At 41.0% G+C, this 27,953-nt stretch overlaps 1 protein-coding gene across 7 annotated transcripts in view; it reads right to left on the bottom strand.

The window, feature by feature from the left end:
- LRRC1 (leucine rich repeat containing 1) overlaps positions 1-27,953 on the bottom strand; it is a 150,132-nt gene that overhangs the window by 69,046 nt on the left and 53,133 nt on the right. For all 7 annotated transcript variants that reach the window (XM_053286404.1, XM_053286400.1, XM_053286401.1 and 4 more), the window contains exons 5-8: positions 19,381-19,437; positions 18,484-18,547; positions 8,791-8,865; positions 1,565-1,709 (exon numbers count right to left, since the gene is read on the bottom strand). In XM_053286404.1, the coding sequence (XP_053142379.1) occupies positions 1,565-1,709; positions 8,791-8,865; positions 18,484-18,547; positions 19,381-19,437 (341 nt within the window). The remainder of the gene's footprint in view (positions 1-1,564; positions 1,710-8,790; positions 8,866-18,483; positions 18,548-19,380; positions 19,438-27,953) is intronic.

Raw genomic sequence — 27,953 nt, 5'->3', positions numbered from 1 at the left:
TTTGTCAAGAGTGTTCTCCTACCCGAAAACCTTTGCACTTACATTCCTCTTATTTATATTATACCATCAATACATGTGGTGCTTTACAGGAGGGTTCCCAACCTTGAGTCCCCAGAAGTTGTCGGTTCACAACTAATATCCTCTCCAGCCACAATGGGTTTGGGGGAGGATCAGCACTGTAGTCCAACATCATCTGGGGACTCAAGGTCGGGAACCTCTGCTTTACAAAATACCATCAGAAAAAGACAAACCACCCTGCCTCAAGAGGCTTAAAGTCTGGACTGCATCATTGGCAGAGGGAGACTGAGCAGAAGACAATAAATGAGATAGGTGTGAAGAATGCAACTACTGCAATGCACTCTACATGGGGATGCCTTTGTACATAGTCTGTAAGCTGCAATTGGTGCAGAACACTTCTGCCAGATTGGTCTCTGAGACATCCCATAGAGACAATATCACTCTGGTTCTAAAAGATCTACGCTGGCTACCAACAGGTTTCCGGGGAAAATATGAAGTGCTGGTTATTGTGCCCTTAACAGCTTGGGCCCATGGTATTTAAGGGAACACATTGGGAAGGAAAAATACAGGCAACCTCTTTGTTCTTGGTTTCCTCTTAAAATTTTGGTTCTTTCTCCATGTCTTTCAACTTGGCTACTCCAACTTGCTTCTTGGTCTTTCCTTGCCGTACTTTAGTCTGTTCACTGCAGTCTAAAACCATACTACTAATGCACTGTGGAACCATTCTCACAGTCACCAGTGCCTGCAACTCTTCTGACTTACATTTTGCAAAAAGGCTGCAGCCCATCCTTATACACCTAAGAACCGACAAGGTGATACCAAAGCATCAGTTTTGGCAAGTGTTATTGTGAACGTCTCTTTGGTTATGTCATGCAAGGCCAGCAATCTATAGAAGTTTAGTATTCCATCTTGGGACCAAACTGTAACTTATTTGGACTTAGCTTATATTTATTTCTACTTTGAATGTTTTCTAGCCCCTTGAACAGCTGGTATTAAGTTCCATGCAATAGGCACATCAGATAATTTGCCAGCCAGCACACAAGGGCAAGTATTACCAGCACCCTCTGGTTTCCCTGCATGATAAGCAGTTTCAGGGAGAGGCTGAATAAAGCCACCCAAAATGTATGAACAAGTATACATTATAAGAAACATGGGATTGTCTCAATTCTCCTCCCACTCTAATGTGCATTATAACTCACCTAATGCCCAGACATCATTATACTGACTATTTCCTAATGCCTGCAGTCAGCACTCCATGCTGTGGAGTGGGAGCAGGGAAACAGAGTCTAATGACATCTGTACAGAAGATAGACTATGAAAACTAGAGAGCAAGATGAGACAGAACTCAGCATGGAGTTGCTGATTTATCCCATATAGTATAATGTGTAGTTCTACCCCATAACAGCAATGAAAACAAAAGTTGTTCAAACACAAGTGTGAACAAATTACAAAGAGCCAAAAAAAGGGAGAGGGGCTCAGAGCTTATCTCCTCTACTTGGATCAGATTACAAACCTTCCTTTTATTACTTTGTGAATTTCCACTTACCCACACCATCTGGAAGCACCTCAAGAAGATTCTGAGATATGAGTAGGTCAGTCAAAGATGTCAGACCACTTATCTCTTCAGGTAGTTTTTCCAGTTTGTTTTCAGAGATATCCAGACATAACAGGTTTTTCAGGCTTCCTATTTCCTGAGAGACAAAAATTTAAGTTGTGTCTCAACATGCAACACCCATGATCTGACAAGTGTCCCATTACCAAATTAAGAGCAAAGGACTACAGTTTCTTTCTGCCAGATGACAACCAGTTTCTGATGGTATCACTCTGACTCAGCAGTAAAATCTTTGTGCGCAACACATGTGCCAACAGTCCAAATTAATTTGCTCTCAGATGTATGGGTGCAACCCAACACAGCAAGCTAGTCATTCAATGTGAAGCAACATCCAATCTAAGTACCAATTCAAGGTCAAGAAGCTAAACATGAAAAAGCTCTGGTACATGATCACAACTTCCCTTCCAACAGACCTAAGCAATTGAGTCCTTGCTGACTCATGCTTTAATACACTTTAAGGTTGTTCTCAAAAGCAGCCTAACCTAGGCTAGAGCAGCCCAGCCTGGGTTAGGCTGCTCATGTATAGCGATGGGATCTGTGTGGACTCCGGCACTGCCTGCTCATCTAATGCCAGTTTTTAAGCAGTGTTCCCTCTAAGGCAAATGTCCCATTACCAAAGGCACGTATGAGCACACGTGTGTGCACTCACACATTTTTTGATGTCCGCTCAGTTAATATTAGATCCCGCTCAGGTTGAATCAGGAAGGCCCCACTCTGGATGCATGTGTGCACACACACACACACACACACACAGCCATGATACTGCTACTCATTCTGCACACAGGTGGGGGAAAAATAGAGAGAACACTGTTTTTAAGTCCAGGCTTTAGCAGAGGTTAACAGTGTGAGTGCGCCCTTAACCCCAGTGCTGGGATCGTGTGTGCCCTTGGGCAACTCGCAGCCTGAGTGCACACAAAAATGGGCACACAGAGCACCCAACTCATGGGGGTATCCCCCAATGCACCATGCTCATTGCACAGGGCATTGTGGGACACATAGAGGCCAGGATGCATCATCCCAGCCTCGGCAGATCTGCACCATGTGCAGTGGCAGAGCGGATCGTGTGGAAGCGTGCTCCGACCAACACTGCAGGATAGTCTGAGCGGAAAGTATGTTTTGTGCAACCTCCCCCACTTCCCACCTCCCAGTCATGTGAATAGCCATTTTAGCTACAGATACAGAAATGTAATGTCTGTATTTATCTTGCATAACAAAAGATTCCTATTGGGGCAATATTTTAAATCATGTCTTATTGATGTACGAACTGAATATTCACATTCAGATTTCAGTTAGCAAAAAACCACATCTATGCATGTCTCACATCTGGCTATTTTCTGAAATAGTATTTTTTTGAAATACAAACACATAGTCTTTACTAATTCACACCTAAACACTTTGTCATGGGTTGGTACTTCCATCAGCAAAATACTTCGCATTGAATACTACTACTAATGGGCTCACAATCTAAAAAAGAAAAACAAGACAGACACCAGGAAAAAGCCTCTGGAGGGATACTGTGCCAGGTGGATAGGGCCAGTTGCTCTCCCCGTGCTAAATGAAAAGAATCACCACTTTTAAAGGTGCCTCTTTGCTAAGTTAGAAACAATGGCATCTTTAGAGGCTTTAAGTGCCAACATTTTATTTCTTCCACCTCATCTCTTTGCTGCTTTCTCATGCTATTATCCTTCTTCATGCTCACAGTGTCTTTGGCTTCCTTGTACTCTTCAGCTCTCCCTGCCCTTCTTGCAATGCTAATTGCCTCATTACTATAGGATGGAGAAAACAGATCTAGGCACAGCAATTCATTTCCACAGGGGAAACTGGCATCACATCCCTTTGCCACTGATTCTTCAGCTTCAAAATGCACATGCAGTCATTCATTCATTCATTCAGCCAGCACATTTTTATACCGCCCTAACCCAAGGTCTTAAAGATGAAAATATATAGCTAGGTTGAAATTAAATATATTTGAATAACCTCTAAAAGAGCAAGTTACCTCCTAAATAAGAGGATACAAACTGGAGCATTGTTTAGGAGAGGAGAGCTGGTCTTGTGGTAGCAAGCATGACTTGTCCCCTTAGCTAAGCAGGGCCTGCCCTGGTTGCATATGAATGGGAGACTAGAAGTGTGAACACTGTAAGATATTCCCCTTAGGGGATGGAGCTGCTCTGGGAAGAGCAGAAGGTTCCAAGTTCCCTCCCTGGTATCTCCAAGATAGGGCTGAGAGAGATTCCAGCCTGCAACCTTGGAGGAGCTGCTGCCAATCTGTGGAGACAATACTGAGCTAGATAGACCAATGTTCTGACTCCATATATGGCAGCTGCCTATGTTCCATGTTCCTATGTTTCACTTACCGTGAAGGCTTCTTGCATCCAAGGGTGTCTCCTTGAGTGCGTTATGATTCTCCACATGGCTCTAAGGCAGGATTATGCAAATTAGTTCAAGTCTTTAAGAGGTGGAGAAGCATGGCCACTCCAAGATCTTTTAGGCCAAGTAAATCAAGAGTACTTTGAAGAAGAAAAAATGCTTAGTGGAAATAACCAGAACACACACTGAACTAGGTATAGAAAACTCCAAAAACTGGGAACTAACATTATGTCGGGTGGGGGGAGGATTAATATAAACTGAAGGTGTCTCTCAAAAGGGTGGACAATAGGAGAATACTTATTTTCTAGCTAGATAATTTAGAAACACTCCGAGGGCTCCTGCGGAGTAGGCACGGGTACTAAAGGGCGGGTTGAGATGCCCTTGGATGCAGCAGCAAGAAGCAGCCTTCATGGTAAGCGAACCAATGCTCCATTCTTTGCTGCTGACATCCAGGGGCGCCTTCTTGAGTGTGGACATACCACAGCCCAACTTAGGGGAGGGGGATAGCACCCCACCTACTCCGAAGGAAGGACCTGCTGGAGTACCCGCCTCCCAAGAAGAGAACTGGCTTGTGGTAGCAGGCATGACTTGTCCCCATAGCTAAGCAGGGTCTGCCCTGGTTGCATATGAATGGGAGACTTGATGTGTGAGCACTGCAAGATATTCCCTTCAGCGGATGAAGCTGCTCTGGGAAGAGCAGAAGGTTTCAAGTTCCTTCCCTGGCTTCTCCAAGATAGGGCTGAGAGATTCCTCCCTACAACCTTGGAGAAGCCGCTGCCAGTCTGTGAAGACAATACTGAGCTAGATAGACCAATGGTCTGACTCAGTATATGGCAGTTCCCTATGTTCCTAAATGCTGCTTGAGCAGAGGTGAAAATATCCAATTTGTAGTGGCTGGTAAAGGTCAAAGGAACCCTTCAGTTAGCCACCTTGAAAATGTCTGGGACCGGAATGTTCATAGAAAATTCAGCTGAGGTGGCGGCCACCCTGATAGAATGGGCAAACACTTTAGTGGGGGCTTTAAGATTCTTTGTTTCATATGCTATGCATATGGGCTATGCATGCCTTGAGCCATCGATCTATACTGGCGGAGGTCACGGTCTGATCCATGTTTCGAGGCAAAACTGAAATGAACAACTAGTCTGTAGTCTGGATGTGTTTTCTGCGTTTCATGTAGGTCTTCAGGCAACTAAGGCCAGTTTGTGCAAAGCTTTTTCCATGGGATGTACCGGCTTTGGACAAAAAAATGGTAAGACAACATCCTGGGACACATGACACTGTGAGGCCACCTTGGGTCGAAAAAAAGGAGTCAGGGATGAGCTTCACAGAGTTTTCAAAAAAAATACAAAGGTGCTTTTGAACAGAAAGGGCCAGGAGATCAGACACCCTACGCGCCAATGTGACAACAATCAAAAAGGCAAACTTTAGAGTCAGGAGACATAAGGGAATAGATTTGATGGGCTCAAAATGGGGGCTCTGCAGAGCCTTCAAGTTCCATGTAGGGAAATGGTGCACCACTGGGGGGTGGGATATCAGGGTTTCTCCCTGAGGAAGCGTTTCAAGTGTGGGTGTCTGAGCTTGAAACGTTTTGATCCTACTGAAATGAGTTCCCACCAAGAATGCGGCCTGCTGTTTCAACGTGTTTGCAGAGAGACCAGGTCCAGACCATCTTGAAGAAACTGCAGTAGATGCTTCATAGTAACTGCCCCCTTAGGAACTCCATGTCTTGCAGACCACCAGAGGAACGCCCTCAAGGTGTCCTGATAGATCCTGTTCGTGAAAGGGCATCTGGAGACCAGCATCATGTCAAGCACTTTTGTGGAGTAGCCATGCTGTTTCAGGAAGCATCAATCAGTCTCCAGGCGGCTAGCTGTAACCAACCTGGATCTGGATGGTGCACTGGGCCCTGCTGAAGTAGGCCCACCATGACAGGAAGTATCAGGTGCCAGGTTCTGGAGTTCTGAAAACCAGGGTTTTCAAGGCCAGAACGGGGCTACTAGTATGACCTGGGCCCTGAGGCATTTCACCCGTCGCAGAAACCGGGCAAGGAGCAGAGTCGGGGGAAGGTGTACAGGAGATCCACCGGCCATGGAGCCAACAGAACTTCCACCACTTCCCAGCAGTGGAACCTGATGAAGAATTGTGGTACCTGAGCGTTTGCTGGAGTCGCAAATAGATCCACAGATGCGTGGCCGAAGTGGTCCTATATGAACCTGAAGGTCTTCAGGTTCAGCCTCCATTCTCCTGGGGGGAATTTCCTTCCTGCTGAACCAGTCCGCCACCGTGTTCAGGTTGCCTTGCATGTGGTGGGTTGTTATGGACGTCACATGTTTGGCCAACTGAACAGCTGAGCCACTACTGCCTGCAGAGACTTCAATCTGGTTCCCTTCCAGTAGTGCTTTCACCGTGGTGTTGTCCATGTGGATCAGTACGAGTTGGTTCTGGACTATGTGGTGGAATGTCAGAAGTGCCAATCGGATCGCTTGGAACTCCAGCCAGTTGATGCTGTGTTGCTTTTCAGCAGCCAACCACTTTCCTTGAGCCAACTCATGGAGGCAGTGGGCACCTCACCCATGCTTGCTTGCATCCATGGTGATGATGACACGTGGAGCAGCCAGGAACTCCTTCCCCACAGAGAGGTGTGGAGATGTAGTCCACCATCTTAGAAATTGAGGCACTTGGGGTGAAAGGTTCATCTGTTTGGTGGATTTCACAGCAATCTCCAGGTGATGGGGTAGCAGGAACCACTGTAAGGGCTGCTGGTGGAAACGCACCCTCGATACCATTTCCAAGGTCGCCACCATCAGTCCCAGAATTCTGGAGAGGGAGAGCAATGACATGGACTTCTGTACTAAGGTCTGATGGACTTCTGTCTCCAGGGTGGCTCTGCGCTCTGGAAGGTAAGAAGAGCTTGTTCCATACTGAGTCTATCACGACGCCCAGGTGTTGCAGCTGTGAGAAGGATTTCACTGGCTTTTCTCCCTATTGACCAGGAGCTTGTGGCTCTGGGGGACCTGTAGCATGGTGCTGAGGTCCCTCTGGGCAGACTGTAGAGATGGAGATTGGACCAACAAGTCATCCAGATAAACAAAAATCCTGACCCCTAGGAGTTGGAGATGCACTATGGCTGCTGCCAGGACTTTTGTGAATATGCGAGGAGTGGAGGAAAGGCCAAAAAGTAGCGCCTTGGGTTGGTAGTGTATTTTGGTGTAGAGAAAGTACAGTAGAGAATGACTGTTATGGTGTATAGGCACATGCAAATAAGCCTCCTTTATGTCTATGCAGAATAGGAAGTTCCTATGGTACAGGGCCTCCGTAATCGACCTGAGTGATTCCATGAGAAACTTCCTGTTTTTACAAAACACTTGAGGTATTTTAAGTTCAGAACTGCCAGTAGGGAGCTGTCCTTTGGGGGCATGGTGAAGATGATAGAATAGGTGCCCGCTCCCAGTTGGTCCCACTGGCACCAGTTCTATTGCCCCAATCGATAGGAGGTGTTGGATTGCCTCCTGCAAACCCTTGTGCTTGTTTGGAAGGTAGGCAGGAGGTTGGGGTGGGTAGAAAGCCGTGAGGTGGGTTTTCGGTCAATTCTATGCAGTAGCCCCCCTTTATGACGTCAAGTACCCAATGATCTGAAGTGGTGCACTCCCAAACATGTAAGTGAAACAAGAGGTCACCACCCAGGGGCAGCCCACCGAGTCAGGACTGCTGCTTGGCCTGCTTGCCCTGGGCAGTGAAGGTTGCCCTGTTCCCAAACCCCTGTCTGGAAGGTCTGGATATACCCCAGAAGGGACGCTGAGACCTGAAACTCACTCTCTGCCAGCCAAGGAAGACCAAAAGGGGCAAAAGGATTAGAAAACACACCTCCCCTGTGGGCGGTCTTGTTTACACAATAAGGAGGGCACCACCTTATCTTTTTACTCCACTAGAATGTCCTTTAAGACTACATCTCCAAAGATTTTTTCCCCATCAAAAGATACTGTGGCCAAATTGGTCTTAGAAGCAGCATCCACTCACCAATATTTTAACCACAGGTTCCAGCAGCCCAGCACTTAAGCAGCTCCTGCCCTTAACGCAAATCTCATTGAGTCAAGGGTGGAGTCAGAGATAAAGACCTTGTGTAATTTTAACAGTTTGCCTCAAACGTGCTGGGTCTGAGACCGGGTCCTAGATGAGATTGTCCAGCCATATGAGAGAGGCTCTGGCTACCATGGAGCTGCTGAGGCTCTCATTGCTAATGCGGCAGAGTCATGTGACCTTTTCATGGCCCCTTACATGCACCTGTCTGCAGAGTCTTTGAGGGTGGAAACCCCATCCCTGGAGAGGACCGAGCCATAAATCATTTGGACCACTGAGAAGTCTGGAGAGGCTGCATTAACCACCACCACCCTGCTAGGAGGAATACATTTTTTTGGCTATCGTTACCGCCTTTCTATTAGACGTAGAAAAAAATCAATTTCCCTTTAGCAGACTATGAAGTGCTTAGGGAGAAGGAGCACCACAGAGTTTGATTTAGGCCCAGGAAAGAGAGAGGAAGTTTAAGAGAAGCTGAGAAGAACTGCCTTGGAACCACGCAGGACTAAAAGAACTGGATGGGGCCATGCTTCTTCACCTCTTAAACACGCTAACTAATTTGCATAGTCCTACCTCAGAGAGCCACATGGAGAACCACAACTCACACAAAGAGAAGCCCTTGGATGTCAGCACCAGAGAACTTACAAGTTTCATCCATCCAATTTAAGGTATTCAAAGCAAATTAGTTCAATTACATACTGTTTAAGAGTATCGCTTACCTGAGGTAATTCAGCCAGCTGGTTTCCATCCAGCCAGAGGTCTTTAAGATTATAAAGTGCACCTATAGTTTCTGGCTGTAACATATGAAATAAGATTCATGATTAGTATTACAATACACCAAAGTATTGCATAAAAAGCTATTTAAAAATAGCTGTATGCTTCAGCCAAATCTTTAAAAAGGTCGAACAAAACACTTCTATCAATTTTAATTAGGGATTTAATACAAATTTAATTGCATTTAAGTGCATTTAATACAAATGCACTTCTGTGCCCCTTAGCACAGCAGTACCCTGTACCCCTTGAAATTTGTTCCCAAGGATTGGAAACAAAATGGGGCAGGATGAAGAAGGCGGCGAGAGCAAGTGGCAAAAGCCATCCCTCATTGCATGAGTGGAAGCACCTTCCATTTGTGCAAGTGCTACTTAGGATTCAACTCCTATATCCAAGTCCTCCAACAAAAGAGTCTCACATAAAATAGGTAAACCTATGTCAAAAAATAAGCTCAAATAATCTGTGTAGCCGTCCAGTTTTTGACTACTCAGCATGCCATTGCTTAGGGAAATTCTAGTAAGATTTCCAGCCTCCAGACTATTCATAACTTCAAGGAAGAGGAGAAAGTGTAGCTCAGCATCTTCCATTTCAGAGTCAACCCCTGATAACCTCACCTACATATGAACACACAAAAGTTTGAAGGTACATTTTTCAGTTAAGTCTTTTCCAGATAATATCTGCAGCTACAAGGCCTCTTCATACAACTATAACATTTAGCTTGCTGAGGAGAAAGAGCCAGAACAGAACAAAACTACAAATTTTGTGTCTGTTTATTTTGACTTCACACACTCAGTTCTTACTGCTTTTACCAAGGGTGGGGGGGAGATGACATATTTTAAATACGGACTATGTGCTTTGCAGCTTGTGCAATTAATTGTGTTTGTATTTTAATTCTATACAGCAAAATTTAATTTATTTAAAATATTTCTATACTACCCAAAACTTGCATCTCTGGGCAGTTTACAATTAAAATCATTTAGAACATCAGATCATTTAAAACAATTAAAATCATTAAACATACTGAAAACATTTAAAACCCAATATTAAAAATATTAAAACTATAACTCTAATTAAAAGCCTGGTTGAGTAAATGTGTCTTTAGTGCTTTTTTAAGAGTTGCCAGAGATGGGGAGGCAACTTCCCAGGCACTGAAATGAAAATCTACTTCCAAAGTTTGCAATTAACTTGAGCGGAAAAGAGATTTCACCACCAACCCCCACCTAAAAAAACCCTCTCACAAATGAAAAATGCTCATAATTTTCCTTTATTTTCTCAGCTTTTGAAAGTGCATACATCTCTGGCAGTTTGAGGGGGGAAACTGTTGAGGGGGTTTCCCATGCTGGTAGTTTCAAGTTTCTGAATTGAATATGATCATACAAATTGCAAAAATTACATGTTTAAACACTCACACTGGGCCTCTTGTTTGCTTGCCTTAAAGAAACCAGTTACAGATTTCACATGAACTGTAACTCATTCTTTTCCCCACCATGCATTGTTCTTTGTACTTCTGTTCACTGTTTATGGACGCCTCCAGTACACAGAACATATACATTTAAGGGAACAGATGTGGGGTTCTCTCAATACATTTTTCCCCCAAATCAATGAATGACAAACATAGTGGGAGGTCATGTCCTAAAATACAAGGTCTATGGGAATAACTTACCATTTTAATAAGTGAAACCAATTGTGATTTAACATTGGAACCTTGGGGTATTTTGCTGGGATGTGGACACCTTCAGGGTTCTCCATCCAGGCACTAACTTGCTTAACTTCAGCAGGAGCTTTTTCAGACTGCAACTTTATATGGTTATATCTGGTAGGTTCGTTAGTTTTTATAATTCTCAATTTTTAGCTTTTACATTTTTTAATTTGAAATTTAATAGTGATTGTGGTTTTTAACTTGTTTGCTTATTTTGGTTAATTTTATTGCATATTGTATCTATTTTATTGTGAGCTGCACCAAGCAGTAGTGTACTGGAGAAGCAGGGTATAAACATTTTAAATAAATAAATTTACTTTGGGAGTGTGTGTGTGTGTTCACATATCAACCAGATTTACCCCAAAGTCTGTGCAATATTTCAGAAAGCAGTTTACACACAATTCGGGTTTCCCCCTCCATATTGGAACCTAGCCTGATTTATGTCTGGGGTAAAAAAAAAAAATCCTCTTTTTGCGAGTGAGTATCCATTATGTCCCAAACTCGCAATAAAGCCTCGGTAAACCCATGGTAAAGCCTGCTGTCCAAAAGGTCTCCAGGACTGCTGGTCACATACATCTTCAGACCCTCCTTATAGCTACTTGAGTCCCACAATGGAATCAATAAGTTTAACAGAAAAGATGCTTTGAAGATTCTGATTGAAATTCAAATAATCTGCTACATAAATGGAAACCGCTTCTGCTTGTAGAGGGGAATTACAGATTGGCATTTAGGGAGATACCAACAGAAAGAATAAGGAATAGCATGGAAATCAATTCTATGTATTAGTCATTATTTTGGAATTAGGTTGTGCATATCCTGACACTGATCAGAACAGAAATTGAAGCAGAACGGAGGACTCCTGATGTGCCACTGTAAATTATGAAATAACTGAAATCAAGCTGACAAACATATCAAGATCTGGCAATAATACACAGTTTGAGGGGTGTGGGTATGAAGGAAACTGTTAAAGTAAAAGAAATGTGTTGATCAATACTTTTACAGTGTCACTAATACTGACAACTTTTTTAATATTTGTTGCTTTTTCCCTTTAGTATGTCTTTTATATCTTACCATCCCCAGTTGAGTTATATAACCGCCTGATCACTTCTCTTACATCAGCTCTAACAAGCTCAACCTCCGTACCTCCTAAGAAAATTAAATGCACTTCGCATACCTGGTTTGACCAGGAATGCCTTGAGGCCAAGAGGAAATTAATTTATCACTTTAAATTGTATGGCAAAGGCACCTCTAACGATGCACCACAAACTTTAGTAACCCTTAAGAAGCAATATAAGATCCTTCTAAAAGACAAGAAACTCCAGGCCAAAAAAGAGGAATGGGCTGACCTCATTGCCACTTCTAAACTTAAAGATCAGACTAGATTCTGGCGGCTAATCTCATGTCCTTTAGGGAGGACCCCTTCTATCTATTCCTTATTTGGCAATTCCAGCAGGGATATGGGAACATCATTTCTCAATATTATATCAAGAAGAGGGCTCCCACACAGCTATAATTGATTATAAGCTGGACCAACTTCCAAGCTGGAGCCCAGTCACTGTCTCGGAAGTTGAATCTTTGGTTAAAAAATGTAAGACGGGTAAGGTAAGGCTTCTGCAATTGACTGTATTACAATTGTAATTATTCGCAACAACCTCGATTGGTGGGCTCCTCTTCTTGCTTCCCTTTTAATTTTCATAGCTACAACTGCAAAAATTCCTGAGGATTGGGGTGTTACGGTAATAGTCCCAATTTACAAGAAAGGATCAAGGGAGGATCCTAACATCTATCATCCAATTAGTCTCCTTAGCATTATTAGTAAGCTTTCGATTCCATTGCCAGAGATAGACTCTGGACGAAGTTAAAGGAATCATCCACAGATCCATGTTTACTTTTATTAATCTACAATCTTCATCAGAACACCCGCCTCAGAGTGCAGTGTAGCAGGAAAGGGCATCTCTCGGCTGAGATACCTGCTTATAGAGGAGTACGGCAAGGTTGCATTCTTGCCCCTGTTTTATTTAATTTTTATATAAATTCAATAGTTTCTCAATATTATGGGGTTGTATTTCATCCCAGTGGATCCCGGAAAGCTCATCTTAGCTTTGTTTCTCACAGTGCCCAACAGATGGCAAATGTGATTAAATCTTTTTTCTTTTTGAGAGGTGCTCTTTTTGTCCCAGTGGCTGTCAAATTATTGAAGGCTAAAATATACCCTCAAATTCTTGATGGTGCGTAAATTGGGCCTTTTGATAATTTTACAATATTAGAAGCAGTTCAAACTAAATTCTTAAGGGCCATCCTTCAAGCCCCCAGAGGCACAGCAAATGTGGCTCTTCATAGAGAGGTTGGGGTTACCACCTTGAAAATGGAAATCTGGTTTTGTATAATCAAATTCTGGCTGCATTTGGTTTTCTTTCCAGTCAGTCTAGCGCCTTTAGTGTTATTTGACAGCTTTATATTTAAATGGGAAATTGCTCTGATAACAAAATTGCATCATCTGGACACATCCCAAGAAAACCTTATAGGGAGGGGTTTAGATCAGGCGATATTTTTTGTCAGGCAATGATTATTGGATATAGATCTGCAGGAGGAGTGTGCACGACTACCAGGGGGAATGTATATAGGCTCCCAAAATTTCAGTGACAAACCAGCTGAATATTTAGATCATATGATTTTACCTAAGTTTAGGAGAGCATTGACCCTTGGACGTTTGAATGCCCTTTCCTTCTGCACTCTTAGACAGGAAATATAAACGAGTCCCGTATGCATTGTGTTGTTGCCCTTGTGGCTCAGGGGATATAGAGTCAGTTGTTCAAGTTATTCTGTATTGTCAATTTTATAGGGATGCTCGTATTAAGTTCATTGCTCCTCTCTTAAAGAATCATCCTGGCCATAAGGATCAATTTTACCTGGATTTTTTGCTGTCATATTTTAAATCTGTTACCTCTACTAATGTGGCCAAGTTTTGTTTTGTTGCATCCAAACTTCGTAGAGCTTCTATTAGCAATTTGAATATTTTGTAAATTATAAAAGTATTATTTTAAATGTTAAGCTGGTCTAAGGACCGTAATAAATTTACTACTCTTATATCTTGATAACAGCTTACATGTGCAGATTCTAAGAAAAGCAGCTCTAGAATATTTTTCTGTATTAATTAGCACCCTAAGTTGCATATTAATGACAAACACTGCAGTATTCAACCACATACTTCAGTTTTTGCCAGTTAAAGGTTGTGAACTCAGTTTTGCAATGAAAACATACTATTGTTGCAAACCTATCAACAATCTTGAATAAATCTGAAAAATGTATTGCTTGCAGCAGAGGGTGGAAAAATCTTAGCTTATCTGGAGAGAAGCAATATCACAATGTATTAAAGAGATTTAGAAGTTTGATGAGTAACTGACTATTCTTCATATTCCTCTTACAGCTGATTCACGTTTGGGAATAGGTGCATTTTCCACTGCAGCCACCATCATGTGTGAATGGTAGATGCATGTCTAAATGAGTGCTGTAACATTTAAAACCAACTACATTGTTCACCTGCTTTAGCAGGCAGCATTGTTTTTTTAAAATTTATTTCCTGTTCTTCCAAGGAGCCCAGAGTGGTGTACATAGTTATGTTTCTCCTTAGAATCCCCCAGCAAATATTATGGCTGAATGGCAATTTCAACTGTGTTTTCCCCAGTCCTGGTCCATCACTAACCACTGGTTTTATTATTTTCCAGTAGAAGTATTTGTAAAAGCCACATATGAAACGCACCATTTTTCTCGCAGAGGATAGAATACTTCTTCTAGAACAATGCCCACTACAACATGCATGCATCACAAGGATGCTCCAGAACTATTGTTTTATCCAAATGCAGTCTTAATAAATAGTCCATTTGTATGATTAACAGATTTATTTCACTGGCTAAAAGCCCTAGTCTAAATGCATGGTGGTCACAAACCAAGGGGTGAGTTCTGGCAACCATGGTTTATTCCATCATTAACATGGTCCAAACCCCCACACTCCCTCTTACTCCTTGGCTCAGTTTCTAAACCAGGGGTAGGTAACCATAGCTTTCAACTGTTGTACTACAACTCCCATCATCCCCAGTCACAATTTGTGGCAGAGGATGATGGGAGTTGTAGTTAAACAGCTGGCCAAGGATGATAAATAAATAAAGCCAAGGATGACTAATGTCCCTGCTCTAAGCTGTGACATTGACATCCTGGTTTGTTAAATTCCACAGCTCGCCCAAGCCCGGAGCTGTGCTTTCACATGCTTACATATTACAATTAAATTAACATATGAAACCAAAGTTCAGTCTCCTTTTCAAATACTGATTTAATTGTGGCTTGTAACTCTCAGTGAAAACACAACTGTGGATCTGGGTGAGTGATTAACAAAGCAGGATTTCCCTGGCTAGTGAGCAAAGTAGGAAAGGGTGGAAAGAAGCAGAAGGAATATATAAGCTCAGGTCACATTCATGGCCACATGAACCATGATATTTTGGGTTGTCTGAACCCACCCATGGTCAGTCACAACCACGCTGCATGCACCCATTGGAGACCCACCACTTCTTTTACAGACACAGAGATCTCTGAACACTTTATGGTGCTCAGTGGAAAATGCATTTGCCGAATAAGGTGTCAGATAGCCCTCAAGCCACAGCAACCTTTAACAGGACTATATTCTACTGCTAACACCACTTTGGGACAAGAGCAAGCAGAATAAAACTATAAGCAGTGATCCATAGCTATACTCAGCACCCTCACCATTGCTGAGAATTCTTTCACCCTTTGGTGAACATGACTGAAGCAGCCCCACTTTTCCTTCTCTCTCTAGGTCCAAGGTGGAGAGGAAGGTTGGTGTTGCCATTTGGGTCCTGAACAGCTCCAAACACATCGGCAGTCCAGCAACAAAGCAATATCCCCTTTCAGTTTTAAATTTGGAGCTATGAAGTCAAAGGCTTTCATCTTCATATTTGCACTGGGCTTCCACACTACAGGGATGATCCCATCCCCTTCAGTCCCAACCTTAGTCAGAGAGGAGTGAATTGTATTTGAATTTGCACAGAATGAACACATCTGAACAAATAGCAGAATTGTATAGGGAAAAGAGGTGGTCTTGTGGTACCAAGCATGACTTGTCCCCTTAGCTAAGCAGGGTATGCCCTGGCATTTGAATGTGAGACCACATGTGAGCACTGTAAGTTATTCCCCACAGGAGCCACTCTGGGAAGAGCAGAAGGTTCCAATTTCCCTCCTTGGCTTCTCCAAGATAGGGCTGAGATAGATTCCTGCTTACAACCTTGGATAAGTCACTGCCAGTCTGTGTAGACAATACTGAGCTAGATAGACTAATGGTCTGACTCAGTATATGGCAGCTTCCTATGTAGGAACATGAGATCGAGGCAAGGGAATAAGCAGGGCCTTGGCATCCACAAGCTTGACTTGGCTCCCAAGGACAGTCAAAAATTGCAGACCCCTGGCTATAAATAATGAATAACTTTTATTTAAAGTAGTATGATTAGATGACCAGCTTAAGGAGCAAAGTGACAAGGGATGCAGGGCAGTTTAATGGCTTTATGTAAACACATTACCAAAAAAAGGTCTCTTTTTTGTTTTTTATAGTGAGCTTTCAAAGTCACAGTATAACATGAACTACCATTATTAGGAATTTAACCTCACTATATTTTTAGTTGCCATAGTCTGCCTTCTATGCACACTTTGTGGTTATCTAATAAAAGCCTATGCTGTTTTTCATTCCTTTATATGTTGACTTCCAGAGACACAATTAATGGGGAAAGCAAAGGGAAGAGATGCCACTGGAATTTTAATCTTTCCTAGACTTTTTGGCATTTTATTGATGTCTATTTTTAGAGGTTCATCTGTTCTGTATATATTTTTTTATTTTAGGTTGCATTGTTCTAAGCTGGCTTTTAGTATATTTAAGCTGGCTTTTAATGTATATTTTTGTATTGTTAGCATGAGCTGTAATCCACCCTAAAGGCCAATTGTGGTGGAAAGAAGGGATAATTTTAGCTATTTTATATGCTCTGTAAAAATGAAGAATTTCTTGGACTTATTTTAAGTGGAGGAGCTAACCAATACTGAGGCAGAGTTAAAAAGTATAGAAGTCTTATCTGAACAAATAGCAGCATTTTATAGAGCTATACAACAGGACATTGGAATAGTAGCAAGAGGAAACCCTGCCTTTCTGAGTTTAGTACTAATTATTCTGTCTTCTTCACATTCTCTCAAACCAGAAATTCTCCATTTCTGTAGGTACCAAAGACACCTTTTACACTTACACACACACAAACCCCATTTGTGGGTGGTTAAGTAGATATTAGGATCAACACATCTTCATAAAACAAGGAATAGGACGTGGGACATTAAGGTTGGTTGAAACTGGGGACAGGCACTGTTTCAAATATATGATTCCACAGAGGGATTATCAAACAAACAGTCTTTAAAATGAAACTGATTGGCAGGAAGGATAGGACAGTCCAGTTTGTTGCCTCGGTGATGGTCACTAGCTTGGATGACTTTCAAAGGCATTAGACAAATCATGAAGGACAACTCTATCAAAGGTTACTAGTCTTGATGGCTATAGGCTACCTCCAGGTTTAGAAGTAGGACACCTCTGAATACCAGGCAGTAGAGAAACAGCAGAAGAGGTGACAAGTTTGTGGGCTAGCCAGAAGAAGGGCCACTGTGAGCAACAGGTTGCTGGACTAGACAGGCCTTGGGTCTGATCGAGCACGGGTTTTATGTTCTTCTGCAGCAATACATGCTCCATTCACATAGTAGAAGTTTCCAACACAGCAGAGAATCCAACACAGCAGAGAATGTTCATTTAAGTTATTATCTGGTTTTCTCCATTTTACAAAGCAACAGGGTAGAATCACACATATTGAGAAGTGGTAAGAGCTGATCATTCTACACTATAGACCATGTGCACAGTCATTTACACCATGAAGCACGGTCCTACAAGAGTGGAACTACTTTTTTCCCCTTCTAAGTGAGCCCTAGTATCTTACATTTATGTTTTAATGTAATCTGTGTTAATGGATTATAAGAATAGAAGAATGGTTTTATACTCAGGATTTCAAGAAGGGAGCTATGTCAGACAGTCATTCCTAACAGGAGATTAGAGCAGAAGAGCAACCAGCTAAGGGAACGTAATATAGCTCTCTTCCAAGGGAGCTGTTCTAGTGAATCTCCAAATAGCGGTTTTTTAGAAACTGCTTCTGTGAACTTTTGTTATTAATTGAAACTGTGGACTCTTGGCTCAAATGGATTAGATTCTCTTATTCAGCGACATACATGTACTCCTGAGGGAGTTCCATTCCCAGGAAGTTTCTACAGTCTCCATGCAAGAGAAGTCCATGAACAATGAATTCCAGCAGAGAAGCCAGATCTTCCAGCACAGAGAGCCAGTTCAGATGAATGTGGGTCCAATGCATGAGCAGGATGGGGTTGTATTGTGAGTACATCTGCCTTGACATAATTGAAGGATGTCCCAATGTGCTGTCGGGACATTCTTTGGATGATCGTCCCTATAAGCTAACTAAACTATCTCTCTACTCATGCTTCAAAACTGTTTAAACAGAGTTTTGTAGCACATGTAGAGAGGTAATTCAGATTATCACCCCTCATGTGATTAAATGATTGTGTTTAGATGTCCTTTCGTGACATCAGGGCAGGTGTGTTCTCCTTTCCCCACCTTAAGCATGTGTCAGCAAACACTCATCTAAACTGGGTCAAGTTCTCTCAGGTGTCTGATATACTCATGGTCCCATTAGAAAACAATCTATAAGCGATCAACACAAACACCATTGACTAGAAACCCTGCTCTTTTGAAATGTCACTACTGCCAACTCGTGGATCTGTGCACTGAAATGTCAACACATCTGATGCTATCAAGTCAGTGAAAAAAGAGGGAAAATCTTACCAAGTTATACAGTTCATTGTTCCCTAGGTCCAGTTCTTCTAGTCTCTGTAACTGGGCAACTGACCTAGAAAAACCAAAACTATTTATTTATTTATTTCTTCATTCATTCTTACATTTCTATACCGCCTTTCATTAAAAGAAAACCCCAAGGCGGTTTACAAAAATTAAAACATACAATAAAAAGCAATAAAAACATCAAGCTAAAAACATATAAAACAGGGATAAAAACAATACAACAGATAAAAACACACAGAAGCAGCAGTAAAAAAAATTATGTAAAAGCCTGGGTAAAAAGCCAAGTCTTTAAAAGCTTTCTAAAAGCCGTGATGGAGTCTGAGGAACAAACGGCCACTGGGAGAGCATTCCAGAGTCTAGGAGCAGCAACAGAGAAGGCCCTGCCCCGAGTGCACGACAGCCGGGCCTCCCTCATTGTCGGCACCCAGAGCAGGGCCCCCTCAGATGTCCTCATCAAGTGGGCAGCAACCCTTGGGAGCAGGCGGTCCCTCAAATACCCCAGGCTCCAACCGTTTAGGGCTTTAAAGGTCAAAACCAGCACCTTGAATTGGACCCGGAAATGAACCAGCAGCCAGTGCAGCTCTTTCAAAATGGGGGTGATATGGTCCCAACGGGCCGCTCTGGATAAAACCCTCGCTGCCGCATTTTGCACTAGCTGCAGTTTCCGGATATTCTTCAAGGGCAGTAATTTTCCCAAATATTACTGAGCAGCCCACCAGCACACCCTTTACTTTAATTAGCTAATCTTAACATTCAAAGGAAATTGTAAAAGCCTAATGAACACATAACATGCCACTAACAATCATTTACTGAACTACCTAAAGTGGTATGGGGGTAAAGAATAAAGATTGCAACTTACACCAGAAATGCAATACAACTTACTCAGGTAAATATGTCAAGAGATTCTCTCTCAATTCCAGTGATGCCAGGTTATAAAGGCTAAAAATATAAAAGAATATCCATTACCTTTTTGTGTTTTTTTAAGAGCAGCATTCATTTTAAAAGAGTACTGTGAAAGTCACCAAGAGTACACTTCTGCGGGAACAAAGATCAACTATTTACTTAGGGTTTGTTTTTAAAAACACAACTTAAAGCATGCTGCATGTCAACAAGAAAAAAACACCAGCTTTAGAAAGTAGTCTTTTTTTGGTTATGCCCCATCATTCAAACTTTCTGGACCCACATCATTCAGAAGCTGAAGGACACACCAGGATTTTCATCGCAATTTCAATACCTGCCATGGTAACATATTGCTAAGAGGACTTTGCAAATACTTACAAAAAAGTGCCAAAGCAGTAAACAATTGAATATCTGAGTGGATACATATTGGTTGCGTTCAGGTATGGTCTGTTTAGCAAAATAGTGATTTTGTGTTATGTCTGAACCCAAGCCTGCAACCACAAACCATGGTTTGTCTGAGGTCAATAAACCAGGATCTGATATCATTGTTTGAAAACCAGAGCCTATTAACTGTGATTTCCCATGATGTCTGGATGACGAAGACAAAAAGAGGCTTCTGTACCATGGGGGCAGGAATGAATTTATGAAGAGTTCAAGCAGATAGGAAACTAAAGCAGACAAGCAGCTCTAAACCGTGGTTTGCATGCTCTATCTCTGGAATCTCAAACCACAGAGAGAATTCTTAATAATGATTAGCACAAGTCATAGTTTCATATTATGTCTGAACTTATTAGGGACAGAATGGATAACATCACGAGACAACTAACAAGTACTTTACTGCAGGATTGGTGCTCACTAACTGAGTGGGATAACAAATATATTGTACAATGGAGTGTATCATTTGATTTCGTCATATAATGGTTACATAGTAACACCTTTTCCTTGTGTGGTGTCTCTGAAAAATGGGCCTTTTTGTAATAGATGTGAGATGTTGGAGAAGTCATAGAAGGCTCAGTCAAGCTCATCTCCAACTAGTTATAACTTCAAATGTATGGAGTGTTCATCATCGTAAGTGACATTACATGATTAAGCTTTTCATTCACTTACCATCATAGGCTTTTACTAACATACATCACCATAGTAACATCCAGGTTTTTTTTCAAGGTTTTATTTAGGACTAAATGGAACACAAGGAATCTGACATTATCCCAAAGCTGTAATCTGCTTTAATCCCCCATCCTCCCCAAACAAAATAAAAACAGAAATATGCATTTTTCTTCTTTCTTACTTCATAGATAGTACAGCCTAACTACAGCTGCTTGTATAGCTACAGCTCTAACAATACAGTAGAGCCTGTATAGTTAGAGTGCGGCATTAGAACATGCATTCCACTGTTATAAACCCTGAACTTTCAGTCGCAAAATCCAAATATCGGCCCAATCCATGTAAAAATTTGCTAGAGCACAACTAGGCGAGAAGTACCAGCCCCTTTCCAAATTTCATGTTGATCTACTGAGAAATTACCAATAGACAACAGTTTAAAACAATGACTCGCAAGAACTTGCTTTCAATTGTTGATAACCTGTATTAAGCCAAGTGCAACAAACCTTTTTCTTCACCATTTAAATATGTCTAAAGATTCAGATCTATAGCGACTTCTTTTCCTTTTCACTTTTGAAGAAAAACTTAAGTATGTCTTGAGTTACTAGCCTTCAGAGTCCTTATCAATTGAGGGCACATCACAGCACATGCCAAATAGTCTAGTTGATTGTTCCCAGTAAATCTTTTCCTCAGTGAAGATGGCTGCTGCTTGTCTCTCTCTGTAGCTGTGTGAATCAACTGAACCACTATAGCAAGATTAATACATAGCAAAAGCATAGCTTTTTAAGCTCATAGGCTGCGGCATTTATTGACAGCTTTTACGGTGGCCCATTTCAGACATAACATGGAACTAGGATTGAATCCTGGTTTTGCGTAGTGTCCTACCTTCAGGCACAGGCACTCCCCTTCCCCTTCTCACACACGACAGGGGAAAGATTCCATTTTTGATCCTGGCTTAGAACAAGCAGGATCTCATTATGTCTGAACCAGGCATTCTTGCTTTTTCTAGCCAATGTTTCAAAACAGAGCAGTATCTAAAGCTGTTAACAAGCAGGTATATTTACTTTATAGATATCTGCCAACTAAAGGTAATACTGTACTTCACACTACTAATGAATTGAGCTCTAGTCCACAAAACCTTATGCCACAATTTTTAAAAAGTGTCTATTTGCTGAAACAAATAGACCGTTAAAATAGATTTAATGACTAACATGGGCTACTTCTCAGGAATTCATTAAGTTAAAAATCAAAAGCTCTTTACCTTAAAATGAGAGTTACAATAAAAAAAACCATTTTTGCTTGCTATGCTAGTTTAGCATCTAAATGATATCCTGCAGTGGACAAGATATCCCTTGTCTCTAATGACTCCAAAATGAGTAGAATCAATTTGCAAATACATTCTAGCTCAATTTTACACCAGAGCTTCCCTTTGAAGTCTTGTCACTATACCTTAGAGATGAAATAGTTAAGAACCAATCTAGAACCACCATGCCCTGTCTCACTGCCAGTAAATAATCTCTTAGTGCACTAATTAAAGACATGTAGGGTGGCACCATTATAGTTGGTCCCATGATAGCCAAGAAAGCCTCAGTATGGTGTTCAATACCTTTACGATCCTGACCCTACCCCACCACCCTCTGTACATTTCAGGGCTGCTGAACAGCTGGGTATGTGCCATCCCTATGCTACTTCTAGTGATGTCATCTATTGAAAGCACAGTAGTGTCAATTCAGGCTGCTCTGCTGGCACAACACACACTGGGTCAGTCTGCCACACACTGGTACACGTTATGACATAGTGAGAGTTCTTGATCCAGATCTGCCTTATGATAGTACAACCATTAGAGGACCAGACATGATATTTCTTTATACCACAAAGTTTAGAGCAACATTTGTCTATTCTATGGTAGCATATACAAGTCTACTGTTCAAGATAATCCCTTTTAAAAGGCAAAATTTCAAAAATAATGTTAATTACATAAACATTATAAATGCTATAAATGCCCTATGATGAAAAAAGGGAAATTTTCTAGACAAACTTCCAAGCTTTAGCAGAGTTTCAATTCCATACAAGAACAAGGCCAAGCTAAAACAGGGAAGGATGCAATTTCTGAAGTAATTACAATTGTTTTCTCTCAACATTCCAGATGTCTTTTCCACATGAAGTATGGGCCAATTAAAGCCTGAGGGGATTAAATTCCAAAATATGCCCTTTGCAGGAGAACTAAGCTAATGGCTTCAAATAAGAACTGTGGTTAAATAGGGTAAAATTTGGATATTTAACAACAGATACATATTAAAAGCTAAAGAATAACTGGAACTCTGAAGTGTATCTCATATGCCAAGAACAATTGCATATCAACATTCTACCTGGGCCTAATATATACCTGCTATTGCTGATCATATTTTAGCTTCTCATCACAAGAGCAGTTTATTCCAATCAAATCTGATATTAGATCTAAATGATGTAACCCAATAGCATAATTAAGAAATACTGGAAGATGGATGCACTCTGACTAATCCAATTAAGATTATATTTTAGGGGATTTATGGGTAGAAGTGACCCCAGTACATTAATGATTCATGTACCTGATGAGGAAATTAATCTTTCCTTAATTTCTACCATCATAATAAAGTCTGGGGATTAACTTTCATTATTCTCTATATAATGGGGAAGAAAACCTATAACACAAAAGTCTGAAGTGTAATAAGGGTTAGTTTACTAAAACCACCATTGTACTGATATAGAGTCAGCAACAAGATAACCTTGTAACCATAATCAAAACAGTCCAGGGCTACATACATAGAACAATTACAGTGTGGAGCTGCAACCAGGAACAGAATTCTAAAAATGTTCCCAAAAGTAAAGAGATGAGTAGACATCTCTTTAGGACAACGTCAACAAAAAAGAAAAAACAGAATACTGCTGAATGCAACCAAATCATGATTTGGAGAATTGGGAACAAACCACTCACATGTTCCTTGTGTGCAGCTTAATGAATTAGTTCATCATTTACTCAAACCATAGTTTGCCAATACACGATAGTTTTCAGGATTGCCTGAATGCTTGAAGTCTTTTGCAGTTAGGTCCAGATTGATCTACCTGTTTGTGCTATAACCAAATAGATGGCATTCAACTGGCAAATTTTGTTGCAGGATGGTACTGTTCGATTTTACTCAAACTAGATTTAAGATACAAATGAATGTACAACCTAGCAAAGGTTCAATCCTGTGTACTTCCTTTCATTTTAGATAGAGCTTTATTTCAAATGAGGTCATCATATTGGATTGAGGCTATTTTATAGGCTAAAAGTGATCGACCTCACTTAGGGACTCCCTTGTTCCTTATTAGTCTTGTATGTTTTGAACTGAAAAGCCAGCAATTTTGTCCATAGATACTTGTTTAGTTGGCTAAAACATATGAGGTGGCAAATTCCTCAGGGCCACTGCAAGCACTGAAATAATACTTTCACTTATAATGCTCTAAAAGGCAGGACCATGTTCAAAATACAAAAGGAATTGCTATTCAGAATTGCTTAAAAGATTCGGCTTGAACAGCTGTCCCACCTTTTACAAAAAGGTGTTATAAAAGGGAGGGAGGGAAGAAATAGACAAAAAGCCACTACCTACTACTTCACCTCTGAACTCGTTAACACAGCCATCAATTCTATGGTTCTGTTCCACCAAAACTTATCGTACTTAATATCTTTACATACAAAGAAAGAATATCCAGGAGTTTACTAAACTAGCCTTGTATGTCAGTTAAGCCAATGTTAAATCAGCATAACCCCTATATATTATATGGACACTAAATATCTTTAATTATTTATTCCAAATCAGGTAGGTGAAGGTTCTTTTTGGCTGATACAAGAAGCTGAGGACAGGAGAAGTATCTTTAATCACTCAGTAAAACTATTATGTATTTAAGTAATAATTCAGGACCTGGAAAGAAGCCAATTCTTAATTTAAACCAGTTGTAGGATTTAACAACTTTAAAAGATTAATCATTTGTATCACTAATTTCCTTCTCCTATAAATACTTAAGACATATTTCCAGGCATCTATCCAGGACAAGCCATCACACAAATGAATCTTATCTTATAAATCATTAACAGGTTAACATTTGGAGACTTGATAGTACAAACAGTTTCAGCATATTAAATGGGCGTCAAGGGTCCTACCTATTTTAGTGTATCAATTTCTTCAGCTCACATGATAAAACTTGAAAATATATGATGTATTTTGAGTGCATGAACTCAAATATACTCAAATTGAGTGCACTCTCCTCAAATTGAGTGCACTCTCCTCAAATATAATTTCTTGCCATTTCTCCACTTTTCAGCATCCAATACTGTATGTTTCTTTGCAGATACAACTAGTGTTTAATGCACATTATATACTGTACAATTATTTATGCTTGAATTCTGGCCCACCATAATTAGTTGTGCTTGCACACACAGAGAGCTGACTCATACCATTGTACAAGCAGCAGCAAGTGATATACAAAGTTGCCAAGTGGAGTTTAGCCACTTCCTGAAGATCAGGGGGTTGGGTTATTTTTACCCACATTTGAATCAAACCCCCTCAGCTTATGCGTGGACATAGCAGCAATGTAGTATATCAAAGAAAACATTCAAACGAAGAAAGGAAACAAAACCAGAAGGCTGTGTTTTGAGAAATACTTCATGTTCCCTCTCATCCACCTAAGGAGAAAATCTAATTTTACTTAATGACTTCCTGTTCAATAAGCACTCCATTCAACATTTCTTAATACAGTATTGAGCAGCCCTTTAAGTCTCTCAAGACCTCAAACACAATATTATTCTCAAATATGCTGTATTTTAAGAATGTTGTATTTATAGAATATGTATATATGCATGTATGTATCAAGTCCAGGCTTCTAGCCTAAATAATATATGGCTTAGCCTGCAACAACAACAAAAAGACCCAAACACTGGAAGATGGGCTTTATCCATCCACAGCATAGCATTCCTCCAGTCACTGTTGCTGGTGTTTAAGATTGTTCTTAAGAGAGTTCCCTGTCCCTTTGGGGACAGGGAACTATCTTGTGTGTCCCCCGCCCCATGTAAACTGCTTTGAAAACCTTGGTTAAAAAGCAGTATATAAAATATGAGTAGTTTATCACATAAAAAACTCTCCCAGAATAATCCACATGGAAACCCTCACCCATCTGCCATTTGGTGCCCTTCTTGCTTCTTTATACAAACCAATAGCTCTTGAAATAAGACAGAAGATACTAAGTCAGTGGAACTTCCACATTTATGCCTGTATTACTTTAACATATTCATATGGAACTGGATTGATTATTTTTGTCAGGATTAAGTATCTTATATATTTTATTAGTAACAGATTTCCTTACATATTAATGGAGACTACCATGGCTTCATGTGCAATGCCCTCTAGGCTTGTTACATCATGTCAGCATAAGGAAACCCAAATGTATTTAGCAAGTTAGCACCTTTGTGGTAGTTAGCTGCTTACAATAATTTTGCCAGAAGCTGGCGTACAGATAGAATCTCTCAAGTTGCATTTCAAGAGCCATCAAGTAAACAGTGCAGACTGAATCATCAGACAGTGCTGCATGCTCAATCAGCACCAAAGAACTGGTGGTGCCAACTTTCAAAATGACAGATCAGTTTCAACTGGAGCTTTCCAAGCCTTTCAAACAGAGGTGCTCATACATAGCCATTAAATTCTAGACCTTGAATAGGACATCATGAGGTCCTTCTAGGAATCTGACAATGTCTATTCAACAGGACTCTGCAGTTGTGTCAGTCTGACAGGCATGTTGGACTCGAGGTTCCCTCAGACAGACATTATCAGAATGAGTTCTGCAATCACAAGAGGGACTCTTGAAAGCTGGAATTCTGTAAACATTTTTTCCTGTTGCTGCAGAACTCTGTTGGAGAGGAGTCCTTGATTTGAAAGCAGGGCTGCATGCTGGAAGTTAGAAGCAGGGTGAATGGCCAACTCCCCATGGGAGAACCTCTTGCCGAGTGGGTCCCCAATAGGAAGTTGCCCTGATCCCCTGCCCCGATTTCCAGCATGCAACCCTACCAACACCAACGGCATGTTGGAACTATTTCAGGAATCCTGACACGATCTGACAAACCAACCATTTTTGTGGGGGAGAGGGTGGCAATGTTGGCCCTCCTGACAATATCCATGTCAGGTCTGGTTGGATCTGATCTTGTTCACTGTGCACAGCGTTATTACTCAAATGACCTAAAGAAAACAGGGCTGCAGAGGCAGTGGACTGCTTTTAAGTTCTCTAAACCAGGAGGCATCATCTCTCTTAACACTGAAGTTTGGGGCTAAAATATTTTTTGGGCTAAAACTGCTCCCTAAACCAGAAACAGTTTTCTGATTTAGGAAGCAGTGGTGTTTGTTTGGCCATGGTTTCTTTGTTGGGTAGTGATTCTGTCATGGTTTTAGGGCATTTTGTTTAACATTGTATTATATTTTTATTGTGCATTTTTGGCAAGCCATCTTGAAGGCACTGTGTAGAAAGACCACATAAACTGGGAGGGTTTTTAAAAAAAAACAAAAAAACTTGGAGATGAGAAGATAAATACATAATTTGCTTGCTTGTTCAGCAGCTATGCCATTTGCCAATGGACACCAATGATGCTATGTCAGTGAACTGAATGGTCATTTTCCTCCATCAACTTTCATAGTGCCACCTTTAAAGAACAAAATAAGTTAAGAAAAAAACACTTTCTCTCCCTGCCCTCTGCATCCTAAGGTTAAATATAGAGGTTGCAATGAGAATCATCATCAAACCCAGTGGAAACTCTCCCACTGTTTCATTCTGGTGACTATACAGATCATCATCAAGAGACTAATAACGCAAAGCAGAGGGAGGACATCTTTCCCTCCAGAACTTTCACTTGCAAAACGCCTCGACAGTAGTATTTTTGACTATTATCTCACTGTTGAGCTCTGCACACACAAGCAGGGGTATTTTTAATATAGGAGGGGTGGGGGGGGTTGCCTTAAATCCCCTTAAAATACATGTCCCCTATTACAACACTGTCCTGTAAAGAGGAGCTGCTAGAATCAGACCTTGCTACTTGTATACATGCAGTCAAAAGCACATGACCATTTTTAATACAGAAAATAATCTTTGTAATGCATTCTTTGTCCCCCAACATTTAAATTTTTTCTTATTGAAAACTGAAAAGTGAAACGCAGACACTCAGTTTTTAGGGCTGTTTAACATGTGACATTTTCCCTACACCAAATTTATTCTCGTGTACGCACCCGTCCTCATACCTTGGGGATCATTTTACAATGATCTAGTGCTATTACAGATAACAGGCAATGAGGCTGAAATAATTTGCTTACATTGCTAGCTGAAGTGAGATGTGAACTTATTAATTCACTCAAGGCAACGATCACACACCAGCTCCCAATGACCTTGAGAGAGATACC

Source organism: Hemicordylus capensis, chromosome 1 (genome assembly GCF_027244095.1).
Source record: "Hemicordylus capensis ecotype Gifberg chromosome 1, rHemCap1.1.pri, whole genome shotgun sequence".
Lineage (NCBI taxonomy): Eukaryota > Metazoa > Chordata > Lepidosauria > Squamata > Cordylidae > Hemicordylus > Hemicordylus capensis.
The sequence above is the reverse complement of the archived record's forward strand: the minus strand, read 5'-3'. Positions and strand labels throughout refer to the sequence as shown.